A 13,960-nucleotide genomic window follows, 5' to 3' on the forward strand; every position below is an offset into this window, starting at 1 on the left:
CAGAGTCAGTCCTAGATGCAGTAATTGTTTCACAGATGCTGCCGATGTGACTTGAATTCATAATAAATTATGTCAGAGAGACGGGAGAAGGAGCAAAATCAAACACCAAAGGAAAACTGCTGTGGCTAAACCTGTTTTGGTTTTAGGAAACCAAAATGTTAGCCACTAGTCAAAAGACAGTATTTGCAGCTGAGTATAAATTTGTACCTCTGACATAGAGGATGAAGGTTGACATATTTAGCATTTTTTATTTAAAGTTCTCAATCAAAAAAACAAAAAGTTCTCAATCTCTGTCTCAATATCTTTCTTTCCTTCTCTACCTCCCTTCCTCCCTTCCTCTCTCTTTCTCTCTCTCTTTCTTTCTGTCTGTCTTTCTTTTCTCACTCATTCACTCTCATAACTTATGAAAAATTATTTTGGGACATTAGCTGAAATCAATAGGGTGACTGTAACATATTTTTGTGTGTTCCTGTATATATTACATTATCTGGTTATAATTTGACCTTAAGAATTTCAAACAAAATTGGTGATCTTTATGGCTGATAGAACTATTCTTTTTCATTCCTTAGAAAGCCATACTTTATAGGAAATAATTGGACTATTAAAATAAAGGGATATGGGCGCCTGGGTGGCTCAGTGGGTTAAGCCTCTGCCTTCAGCTCAGGTCATGATCTCAGGGTCCTGGGATTGAGCCCCACATCAGGCTCTCTGCTCGGCAGGGAGCCTGCTTCCTCCTCCTCCTCTCTCTCTCTCTCTCTCTCTCTCTGCCTACTTGTGGTCTCTCTCTGTCAAATAAATAAATAAAGTCTTTAAAATAAAGGGATAAGCGTAAATAATATGACTAATAGGATCTAAATTACAACATTTTAAGTTGTGGTTTAATTGACATCTGTCATTTAAGTAAATAATTTCTGAGTTTGTCTCTTTAGTCTTTAAAAAAATACCAGGGGCACCTGGGGGGTAAAGTTGGCTAAGCATCCAACTCTTGGTTTTGGATCAGATATTGATCTCAGGGTTATGAGATCAAGCCCTGTGTCAGGCTCCATGTTCAGTCTGCTTGAGATTCTCTCTCCCTTTTCATCTGCCCCTCTTGCTTATGCTCTCTCCCTTCCTCAAAAATAAATAAATAAATTTTTATTAAAAGTTCCAAATCTGGTTTTAGAATTTGAGTGTTATATTTTGTGTATTCTTAACATTTAAGTCACATTGTTGCCTTTTTAGGGATGAAAAAACCTCATACTGTACCACATAATCAAAAATCCTGTGTGTGTGGTAACACACACGTGCAAAATTTAAATAATGAGCTACTTACTGCATTTTGATGAGCAAAGATAACTATTGAAGCAGATAAGCATATGCCATGTCTTTTCCTAGGTTAAGAGTTCAGTAGTTAGAAAAGTTTCCATAAGTAATTTGTTGAATATCACTAGTTTTTTTAAAAAATGTACTCTACCAGATTTTTTACATAGTCTTCTCTGTACTTGATGACTACTGTTATATTCTACTTAAGACTCTAGTCCTTCTGCCTCAGTGATGTTGATAGACATGTTTGATGAGCATTGATTATTAACCTTTTAAAGCTAACTTTGACTTAGTGAGATATCTATTTGTCTCTTACTAAGGCAGGAGGGAATGAAGCTAAATTTCATGAAAGATTTCAGTTGATGGTATGCAGACCTTGACAGCTAAGAGCATGTTTCCTCTCTCCTGTAGTCCCTTGGCTCTTAAACAGTCACACTGCCTTACCACAGTCCAGGGCAGTGCAGGATCTGTACATCTTTGTGTTAGCTTTATTCCATAACACTTGCCCTGAGCAGGGATTCAACTAATGCTTGACTGAATGCACAAATGAACTAAAGACTCAAATGTGGGCAAAGTGAATTTATTAGTAAAATAAAACATTTTCCCTGAATTATGCATTTTTCTTGATGTTACGGAGCCACCAGTCTAGCCCTTGTGGGAGAGAGTATTTTGATGCCTAACCTCAAGCAAATTGCTCAGTTCTTAGATGTATAAAGTGAGAGAATGGAACTAGATCCTTTCTTATACTCTGAAATGTTTTATATATTATTAGGACCATCATCATCATATATTATCACTTGTTTTGGATATGTCACTGTAAAATTTCTTAGCTTCCAAAGGTTTAAAATGCAGTTCACTAATTCTGTGAACAAGAGTTTTGTTGTCCAGTGTGACTCTGGAATGAAGACTATCAAAATGATATGGCGTGTACTTGATCTTAGGGAACTTTCATTCCGTTTCATTTTTTAAAAAAAGAAAAGAAAGGAATATGATTTGTTAATATTTGGGTAGCTCTAATCAGTAGTGTGTTAGAACCAGCTTGTAATGGTTTGTGAGAGCAGATTGTAAAATTTTCAGGAATTTTGTGAGCTGAAGGTTGATAGCTTGAAATCAGCCATGACCCATAAGAGCGTTTCTTCAGGAATATGTTAAAAGCTCATTTATTCATTTTTAAATTGTAGCTAATTACTGCAACATGAGTGTTGGCACCATGATAAACATTCCTGGGTAAGCCTAACCAGTCATCCTTACCAGGTTTACCAAAAGCTTTTCTGCCTTTACTCTTGCATATAAACTTCATAACAGTTTTAGGGGAAAAAAATTGCCTTAATTTTGATCAGACAGTATCCTCTTAAGTGAGTCATATCCCTAGTGAAAAATTGAGACTCCTAAAATAAAAATTCTATCTCCTGATTTTTACAGATACAGTTTTATTTGGCATAAATTACCATACACAAACCTCCAAGAGCTAGCATTACCTTAAAAAACATTTGAATATTCAATTGACCAAGGGAATAGTATCCTGATTGGTACTGTACATTATAGTAATTAAGTGTTCTCTAGTATAGGACAAAATAAAAGATATTTAATATCAATCTCAAAACACTCAGCTGTGAAAATTCAAAATATTTCTGATATCACTTACTTATAAGAGTATATATGAATGAATAAAAACGATTTCTACTCCTAGTATCTGAAAAGCAAAAGGAATGTCACGCAAAAATCTCTATAGCAAAAATTTACATTCATTCAAAAAGCAGTTTAACTTCAGAAAAAGTTTTGTTTTTTCCCCTAAACTTGTGAAAACAACCTTATTAACTCTGATTTCACTAATCAGCACATAGATACCTACAAAAAGTTATCTTGGATTTTTTCTTTTATATACAAATTATTGACTTTCATAAGCTTGGGAAAACTACATAAAGGACACTGTAAAGATGATAGCATCAATGCTTTTTTAAATATTTCTACAATGAGCAACATAAACAGGTCTCATTTCTTTCTTTCTTCCTTTTATTAAAAATAAATAATGCTTGCTAGTGTCAGTATAAAATTACCAGTGTCGGTATAAAATTAAAAGTGTGCTTTTAACAACTAGATTACTGGATCATGTAATTTTCTGGGGTATGTACACAAAAAGTGGTTTAGAATATATTAATTATAGAATATATTAGAATATATAGAATATATTCCTCTTCAGTGGCACTTTATTGGTTAAAATTTTCTGAATCAGATCCATAAACCAGTAATGAGTGATCCTCAAAAAAAACTATCCTCATCCTAAAATAAAAGATAATACGTAATTTTCCTGCTCTCCTTAAAAAAGTTAACCCTTTAGCTTTTCACATCCAGTGGTTGTACTCAGTAAGGAAATTGCTGTCACAGAATAGTTCTGTTAATAGTTTAAATTAGTATTTAAAGATGGGTATTGTGTTTAAAGTTCCATATTGAAATAAATTTCATTTTAAGTCACCTTCATTTGTTCTTAGGCGCTATTATGCTCATAAAAGTTTTGAAAACTCCATCTATTGTAATTCTGCCCTTGACACTTTAAAGAATGTCCAAATTATGTGGAGCGGACCGTAATGGAGAATAATGTGTTAAATGCTTACAGTATTTTATATCTAGAAAATTAAATTGAACAATATATACTGTATATGGAGCCTGCAAGTTTTATATAACATAACATAAATGTACATATGTGTGTATATATAAATATTTTGATTGGTATGAGTGTGAAATGATTTTACAGTTACCAAAAGAAAGCATTTTTTTGTTACAGTATTTGGAAAGCTAATTGGCCTGGTCCCTAAAGAATTTATCTAGGCTTATTTCTGTCCTCCTCATTTTTAAAAAGTGGTAGTGACCCTGATTTTGCAAAAACCCCTTACATTAAAACTACAAGTCAATTTTCATTCATGATTCCAGAACCTTAAGTTGTTTATTATTAAGGATTATTGATGATTAAGAATATTAGTCTAGCTCAGACCTGTCCAATAGAAATACAACATAAGCCATATATGAAATCTAAAATTTTCCACTACTTACACTAAAACAAGTAAGAATTTAGGAGTAAATGAAATTACTTTAATGATATATTTTATTTAAAATATCAAAAATACTATTCTTTCACCATATAATAAATGTTTTTAAAAATCAAGGGGCTTTTTTGTTTTGGTTTGGTTTTTGGTTTTTGTTTTTGTCCACACTAAAGGCTTTGAAATCCAGCGTGTATTTACACTTAGGGTACATCTTCATTTGTGCTCACCACATTTAAAGGGCCCCAGAGCCATATGTAACTAGTGGATATGCACATCTAACCCAACTCTTAACATCCGTAGGAAGTTGGTCTAGCAGAAATAAATCATTTGAGCAAAAAAATTTGCTCTTTTGTTTTCTTTGTCCAATAGGAATTGTGACTTTGCAGTTTAAGTATTATTTACTAATTAAGTAATATACATGCCTAAAAGTTACAAATATAATAATAAAATGTAGTTTCTTTCCCAGTGCTATTCTCCAGACTCTTCAGTCTTTTTTCTGGATGCAAAATGCTATTACAGTTGTGTTGTATATTCGCCCAGAGCTGATTTTATATTTATTTTTGTAAATGTACAGTTGTAGCATTTTTTTAAAGGATTTTATTTATTCATTTGAAAGAGAGAGAAGGCCAGTGAGCACAAGCAAGGGAGGGGTAGGAGAGAGAGAGGGAGAAGTAGACAATGCATTGAGTATGAAGCCCCACGCTTGATCTGAGACCATGATCTGAGCCAAAGTCAGACGTTTAACTGACTGAGCCACCCAGGCTCCCCCCAGTTGTAGCATTCTTACACATACTGTTCTGTAGCTTGCTGTATTTCATTTAATTATGTGGAAATACTTACACCTGAAAATCTAGGTTGTTTCCAACCATTTACTATTATAAGAGATTGTTCGTACATCACTTAACATATATGTATTTATTAGATAACTTCTTAAAACTGAAGGGTCAAAGATAGTTTCTTTGAAACTCTGTAGATTATTACTAAATTGTCCTCCATGGTATTTGTACTTGTTTTCACTCCCATGAACCATACAAGGGAGTGTCTCTTTCCCCATGTCCTTGCCAATATTTCGTATTATCAAACTTTTTGATCTTTGCCAATTTGAGAAAAAAAAAACACTGTATCTTGCTGAGGTTTTAATTTACATTTCTTTTTATGAGTTGTACTAGACATCTTTTTAAACATTTAAGGGCCACTTGCATTTCATTTTCTGTGAACTGTCCATGTCCTTTGCTCATTTTTCTATTCAGTGATTGGTTTTTCCCTTGTCAGTCTGTCAGAGTTCTGTATATTAAGAAAGGTTTATATGATTTTTAATTTCACTTATGGGTTTATTTTTGCATGTATTTTTTATGGCTTCTAGAAATTGTGTCATAAAGAATTTACCCAGTCATTAGATTATTTTTTTAAAAAGTTTTCTCAGACTGTTTTAGATTTTTTAGGGTTTTGTTTTACATATTTAACTGTTAAATCTATCAAAATTCATTCCAGTATAAGATGTTAGGGGTAGTTCCAACTTTATCATTTTTTCAGAAGACTGTCCAGTTCCAATATCATATTGATTGGCAGTGCCATCAGGATGCCACATTTCTGTGTGTTAGAATTGATTTCTGTACATTCTGTTCTGTTTCATTGGTCTTATTAACACTCTTTCATTTACTGATTTCCAAGTACAAGCTGTGTTAAGTACAGTAGCCTTTGTTCCTTTTTAGTATCTTTTAATTTGGTTACTGCCATGCCCAGGCCCCTTTACAATTCTTTTTCAGGTTATTCCTGGTTATCCAGTTTGTTTATTTTTCCACATGAACTTTAGAGTCAGGTTCTTTAATTCTTCACAACATTCTGCCAGTGTTTTCATTGAGAGTATATTAAATTAATAAATTCATTTGACAACTACCCAAGAATAGTATACCTTTCTCCTTGTTTTGCTTTTGTGTATCTGTCAATACTGTCTTAAAGATTTAAATAGTCCTTCCATATTTCTTGTTAAATTTATTCCTACTGTTTTAAGAATATTTTTTTCTGTTGCAGTATTTTATTCCACTAAAGCTTCTGACTAGTTGTTGCTTTTATGTATCAAAGCTATTGATTTTCTTATTCAAGTACTTTTCTCATAAATTTAACAGTTTTTCAGTTGATTCTCTTGGTTGACCAATATACAATCTTATTATCTGTAAATGATAACTTTATTGTGGCTTTCCAATGTTTATGTCTTATTTCTTCCTCTTTTTCACTTGTCTTGGTTAGTAAGCGATGGCTATTTTAATAGTTTTTTATAGCCCAAAAGGAAAATAGTCTAGATTTTTTATTTACATCCTTAAAATAAATGTGATGAGGAAAACTGGGAAAATAAAACATGACTGTACCGTGAATGGGGCAGCATTCACTTCATAGATTATTTATGTTTTTTACTGCCCATTTCTCCCTGCACTCCAATCATTTAGACTTTGAAATCTCCATCAGTATTGGTCTCCAAAATACTTGAATTAATGAGTGAATGAAGAAATGATTGTAAGATGAGCAAATTCATACCAGTTTTGTGAAACTGATTGGATGCTCACTCTGTACAAAACACAGTAGAGTATTAAGAAGTTCACAGTCCAGAGAGTATAAACAAAATAAATTCAAGTATGGTATGTTCAGCAGCAAACCATATACAAGATATAGAAATAACATAGAAATGGGAGTGATTAATTATTTTGGAAAATCAAAGAAGGAATCATAAGGGAAGTAATAACCTGAGACTGTTTCAGACACCTATGAGTCACTGGGCAAATCAGGGGACTAAGAAGGCATTCTAGGCCGAAAAAACAACAGCATGGAAGCCTGAAACCATTTACCGTGTTTGGGTATTTATAAGCTGTTGTTATATTTGGAGTATAAGCTGTGAGAGGAAATAGAAGGAAAGAAGAACAGAAATCTGCCTATGAAAAACCATTTGGATCAGGTAGGAATTCTCAGTAGAAGTGGGCAGTCAGCCCCTTTGGAGGAAGACACAGAATCACCTAGAAATGACATTTTATAAATGATACTTCTTTTTTTTTTAATTAATATTATAATGTATTATTTGCTTCAGGGGTAAAGGTCTGTGAATCATCAGTCTTACGCAATTTGCAGCACTCACCATGGCACATACCCTCCCCAATGTCCATGACTCAGCCATCCCATCCCCCCCATGCCCCTCCCCTCCAGCAACCCTCAGTTTGTTTCCTGAGATTAAGAGTCTCTTATGGTTTGTCTCCCTTCCCTGTCCCATTTGTTTAAACAACACTTCTCACCCCATTCCACTTGCTGGAATATGAACACTTAAGGGAGTACCTCTTGTCTTCCAGGCATGTGGGGGAAAGAGTTTGAGAACTCCTAATACAGGAAATATGGAGCCAGAAAAGCATGTTAAGGAGGAGATGACATCAGATTTGCATTGAGAACATTCCCTTTGGTAATAATTTGAAGGAACCTTGAAGGACTAGGGAGAAGACAGGCTTGGGCTGGGGAAGAAACCCTCTAAAAAGCTACTGTAACAAATAAGCAAAATAACGTAGGTCTGGTTACCAAGTATCAGTGGGGATAATTCAAGGAACATATAGGAAATGGGATTGATAAAACTTAGCAAGTGATTGGATGTATAAGATACTAGAGAAGGTGGAAAGGAGGTAATCCTTCTCTATTCTTCTTAGAATTTTGACAGAAAGAATTATTTGGGAAGGAAGCTGATTCTCTTTACTAATACAGTATGAACTTCCCACATTAGCTGGTGATTTTGATCATATTTCTTCTCCATGACCATTAATATTTGAGAGTTGCTCGGAAGACAAGAATAATCAGTTCCTGAGTAGCTACTGGTTTTCACTCTGAAACATGAAAATGAGTATCTCAGTTTGCTACGTCTAGGAATTTCAGTATCATCAATGCCATCATTATTCTTCCAGATTTATTGTTAGTGCTAATAGGTATTAATGAACTTCAATTTCTGTTTCCCTGCTCTTTAGAATTCATTCAGAGGGCAGCCTCGTGGATGGCCCCGAAGCAAGCCTGATGGAACAGGACAGAACCAACCATGTTGAGGGCAACAGACTAAGTCCATTCCTGACACCATCTCCTTCTCCCTTATGCCAGACAGAACCTCTGGTTCTAAAGCTCCAGAATGGAAGCCCATTAACTGAGCGACCTTATCCAGAAGTAAATGGAGACACCAAGTGGCAGTCTTTCAAAAGTTACTATGGAATACCCCCTATGAAGAGAAGCCAGAACAGTCGCGGGAGTCCGGACTTTATACAAGAAGGTAGAGGGTATTCCAGATGCTTACAAAACGGAGGAATAAAGCGCACAGTTAGTGAACCTTCCCTCTCTGGGCTTCACCAGAACAAGAAATTGAGGCAAGACCAAAAGGCTAATGGAGAAAGAATTAACTTCGGGGAAAGCCAAGAAAGAAATCCAGGCAAAGGCAGCAGTCAAATGAATGTCTCCGATTTGAGTGATAAGAGAGAATCTGTGAGCTCTGTAGCCCAAGAAAATGCAGTTAAAGATTTCATCAGTTTTTCAGCACATAACTGCAGTAGGTCTGAAAAACCAGAGCTTCAGATTCTGAATGAGCAAGAAGAGAAAAATGCTAACTACCATGACAAGAATATTGTATTACTTCTTAAAAACAAGGCAGTGCTAATGCCTAATGGTGCTACAGTTTCTGCCTCTTCCATGGAAAACACACATGGTGAACTCCTGGAAAAAACACTGTCTCAATATTATCCAGATTGTGTTTCCGTTGCGGTGCAGAAAACCACATCTCACATACATGCCATTAACAGTCAGGCTACTAACGAGTTGTCCTGTGAGATCACTCACCCATCGCATACCTCAGGGCAGATCAATGTCCCACAGACCTCGAACTCTGAGCTGCCTCCCGAGCCAGTTGCAGTGGTGACTGAGGCCTGTGATGCTGACAAAGCCAGTAAGACAGGTGCAGTGATAGGGACCTGTCCCTTTCAGAAACCAGAAAAACAAAAATCAGTTTTTGACAGATGCCCGTCGCGTGCCGAAAACAGTACCATCCAAGGAACCACAGAGCTGGTATCTGGTGAAGAATTCTGTTCAGGTTCCAGCAGCAATTTGCAGGCTCCTGGTGGCAGCTCTGAACGGTATTTAAAGCAAAATGAAACAAATGGTGCTTACTTCAAGCAAAGCTCAGTGTTCACTAAGGATTCCTTTTCTGCCCCTACCACACCACCACCACCATCACAATTGCGTCTTTCTCCCCCTCCTCCTCTTCCAGAGGTTTCTCAGCTTCCTTCAGAAGGAAAAAGCACTCTGAACGATGGAGTTTTGGAAGAACACCATCACTACCCCAACCAAAGTAACACAGCTCTTTTAAGGGAAGTAAAAATAGAGGGTCAACCTGAGGCACGGCCATCCCCAAGTCCTAATCCATCTACACGTGCATCCAACCACTCTCTGATGCTTCCAGAAAGGCCTCAGAATAATTGTGTTAACCAGAACGACATGCAAACTCCAGGGACGATGACAGTTCTAGCATGTTCTGAGAAGGCGAGACAAATATCAGAACACATCATGCATAACCCACCAATGCTGGGTAGCAGTGGGGATCCACAAGACCACTGCCAGCAGTTGATGGGACATGAAGAGCAAGATATTCCGAAGGGTCGAGACAAGGAACAAACACGAGGTCTTGTGCTCCCAGCACAGCCCTCTCTGAAACCGGGGTGGATTGAACTGAAGCCCCCTCATTTTCATCAAGCAGAATCCCACCCAAAATGTCACGAGGCATCACTGCGGTCAGTTCTTCAGTATCAGTCCAACCCCGCCAATCAAATGACCTCCAAACAATACACTGGAAATTCCAGCCTGCCTGGGGGACTCCCAGGGCAGGCTTACATCCAGAAAATAATGCAGCCAGAGCAGAGGCCACAAAGGTACCAAGGTGAGATGAATCAAGGGCAGTCTCAAGGTACATTGGACCAGCAGCTCCAGTTCCAAAAACCTTCACTCCAGGTGCACTTCTCCAAGACAGACCCTTCATCCAAAGCTCACATGCAGTCATTGTGCACCCACAGGTTTTATTTTGAACAAAGACCAGATTCCCAAACTGAGAAACTCCTACCTGCATCGTTAAAACAGCACTTGAATCAGCAGGCTTCAGAGACTGAGCCATTCTCAAACTCACACCTTTTACAACACAAGCCTCATAAGCAGGCAGCACAAACACAACCATCCCAGAACTCGCTTATCTCTCAAAACCAGCAGCAGCAGCAAAAATTACAAATGAAGAATAAAGAACAAATGCCCCAGACTTTTTCTCATCCCCAAGGCAACAATGATCAGCAAAGAGAAGGATCATTCTTTAGCCAGATTAAAGTGGAAGAATGTTCCCATGGTGAAAATCAGTATTTGAAATCAAGTGAGTTCCAGACTCATACTATTCAAATGGGATTGGAGCAAGTACAGAATATGAATAGTAGAAATCCCCCCTATGGTCAGATCTTGAAATCAAATCCAAGCAAACTACAGATTCCTTGTTCAAACAATACACACCTAGTTCCAGAAAATAAAGAACAGACTATAAATCCTGAACTCTTCGCAGGAAACAAGACCCAAAACTTGCATCACAGGCAATATTTTCCAAATAATGTGACTCCAAAGCAAGACGTTCTTCATAGGTGCTTTCAAGAAAAAGAGCAGAAGCCTCAACAAGCTTCAGTTCTACAGGGATATAGAAGTAGAAACCAAGATATGTCTGGCCAGCAAGCAGCACAACTTCCTCAGCAAAGGTACCTGATGCAAAACCAGGCAAATGCTTTCCCTGCGTCTGACCAGGGAGGAAGTCACATTCAGACTCCTCCCCAGAAGGACCTTCAAAAGCATGCTGCTCTAAGGTGGCACCTCTTGCAAAAGCAAGAGCAGCAGCAAACACAACACCCCCATACTGAGTCTTGTCATAGTCAGATGCACAGACCAATTAAGGTTGAACCTGGATCCAAGCCCCATACCTGTATGCGCTCCACGTCAGCACAGCCAGAAAGCAAAACATGGAAAAAGATAACTAAGCAAGAGATTCCACCTCCAAGTTGTGATAATGTGCAGCAAAGGAGCATCCTTGAGACCATGGAGCAACATCTGAAGCAGTTTCAGGTCAAATCATTATTTGACCATAGGGCTCTGACTCTCAAATCACAGAAGCAAGTAAAAGTTGAAATGTCAGGGCCAGTCACAGTTTTAACTAGACAGACCACAGCTGCAGAACTCGATAGCCACACCCAAGCTCTAGAACAGCAAGCAACTCCTTCTTCAGAAAAGACACCAACCAAAAGAACAGCTGGCTCTGTTCTCAATAATTTTTTAGAGTCACCTTCCAAATTACTAGATACTCCTATAAAAAATTTATTGGATACACCTGTCAAGACTCAGTATGATTTCCCATCATGCAGATGTGTAGGTAAGTGCTGGAAATGTACTGAGACACATGGTGTTTATCCAGAATTAGCAAATTCATCTTCTGATATGGGATTTTCTTTCTTTAAAAAAAAAGAAAGAAAGAAACCCTGAGTCTGGCAGCAATTTGTAAAGGCTCATAAAAAACGTGAAGCTTACATTTCTTGTCTTTAAATTACAGATGCTTGTGCTGTGCAAGAGAGAACTTCACTTACATTCAGTTTTTCAAAAAAAAAAAAATTAAAACGATGTGCATGCTCATATCTTCCTCTAATCAAACCCTTTAAAATGTAAAGGTTTCTGTTTTAGATTAATCAGTCTGTTTAACTCTTTGTATATCATCTCCTGGAGAGACACCTAGGCATCTCTAAAAACATCTGTTAAAATGAGAAAAATAACTGCTATCTGCAACTTAATGTGGGAGCTTTTTCATATGTATTAATTCAAGGTTGAACGTATTAGTGGTTTTACAACATTAATTTCTCGATGGGGGGAAATTAATCTTCAATCTTGGTGAGTTGGGGAAAATTGTAATGCTGAGGTTCGAAATACTCATGACACTGCCCTTCATTTATACACTTGAAATATTGTATGATTTATATTCATTTTGATTCTATTTTCTCTTTAAAGTGTCATCTTTTTGACAGGAAATACATAATATGTTTTTTTCTTTTTTCTCAAACACGTTTTTGTTAAAATTCAAGATATGTGATAGGGAAACATTTTGCTGATAGATGCATATGTATATATATAATACATATAAAATATATATAAAGACTTTATTAGAGTCCCTCAGTGTGGCTACAGTAGAAGACATTTGAAAAGACAGATATTAAACTGATATGGCCAGTGGTCCACCCACCTCATGTTCTTCCTCTTACAACGGACACCCCACACTTTATAGAAGAATGGAGGGAGGAGTCATACTGCCCCTTTGTGTGGTTAATATTAGGTTGCCTCAGGGGTGCCGTACCACACATGTCATAGATAACATTAGGTAAGTTCTAATCCTCTACAGTCTCTTCTCCGATGACCCTAACTTCTCTTCCCACTTTCCATCTTTAGTAGTCTATAAGAACCTCTTCCTCTTACCTGACCCTCTCTCCAGTATTTTCTCTCATCATAAATTTTTCTTAAAGTACATACAAATATGGGTCTGGAATTAATATTCTTATTTTCAAAACACAACAATTAAATGTTGGGGAGAAACAAGAGGAGAAAAAGGTACCTTGACAATAAAAACAGCAATATCCTGGGGATACGATAAAACAGGAAGTTTTATTTTTAATCTTTTAACATCCAAGTAGCAGGTAGGCTTCTAGTGAGCTATAATTTTTTTTTCAGTTCAAAAAAACGGGATTGTAGTCGGTATTACATATAATATATTCTAATTCCCTCGCCGTTTTGTTTAGTTCCACTTACTTTGTTTAAAATAAATAATTTCTTATTCCGTATCTGAAATGTAATTTAATATTTTTTATCCAACAGCCAGCATGTACATATACTTAATTATTTGGCACATTTTCTAATAGATTAGTCCATCAATTTATTCATTTTAAAGAAAAAAAATGTTTAAAGTCACATTTAGGGCCCTTAATGTGCAGTTGGGGGATAAGCTTTGTGGATGTAGCCTTTATATTTAGTATAATTGAGGTCTAAAATAATAATCTTCTATTATCTCAACAGAGCAAATTATTGAAAAAGATGAAGGTCCTTTTTATACCCATCTAGGAGCAGGTCCTAATGTGGCAGCTATTAGAGAAATCATGGAAGAAAGGTAATTAACGCAAAGGCACAGGGCAGATTAACGTTTATCCTTTTGTATATGTCAGAATTTTTTCAGCTTTCACATACAAAGCAGTAAACAATTGTAAATTGAGTAATTATTAGTAGGCTTAGCTATTCTAGGGTTGCCAGCACTCCACACTGTGCTATTCACCAGAGAGTCACAATATTTGACAGGACTAATAGTCTGCGAGCTGGCACAGGCTGCCCACTTTGAGATGGATGCCAGAAAACCCAGGCACGCACGAGAACCAGCCAGCCCGTCTGCCAGGCACAGGGGTGCTGGCACGGGCTGCAAAGAGAGGCCCCACTCTGGCTTTCCCACTTGATGATAAAGTGTCAGAGAAGAAAGAGAGGGGAGATGTGGTTTAAGAAAGGAACCATCGAGT

The 13,960-nt window shown here is 36.9% G+C and overlaps 1 protein-coding gene across 1 annotated transcript in view; it reads left to right on the plus strand.

The window, feature by feature from the left end:
- TET2 (tet methylcytosine dioxygenase 2) overlaps positions 1 to 13,960 on the plus strand; it is a 134,496-nt gene that overhangs the window by 76,502 nt on the left and 44,034 nt on the right. The window contains exons 3-4 of the mRNA XM_080797100.1: positions 8,333 to 11,790; positions 13,473 to 13,563. Coding sequence (XP_080653226.1) covers positions 8,379 to 11,790; positions 13,473 to 13,563 — 3,503 coding nt within the window. The 5' untranslated portion in view covers positions 8,333 to 8,378. The remainder of the gene's footprint in view (positions 1 to 8,332; positions 11,791 to 13,472; positions 13,564 to 13,960) is intronic.

This window comes from Martes martes (genome assembly GCF_963455335.1).
Source record: "Martes martes genome assembly, chromosome: 2".
Lineage (NCBI taxonomy): Eukaryota > Metazoa > Chordata > Mammalia > Carnivora > Mustelidae > Martes > Martes martes.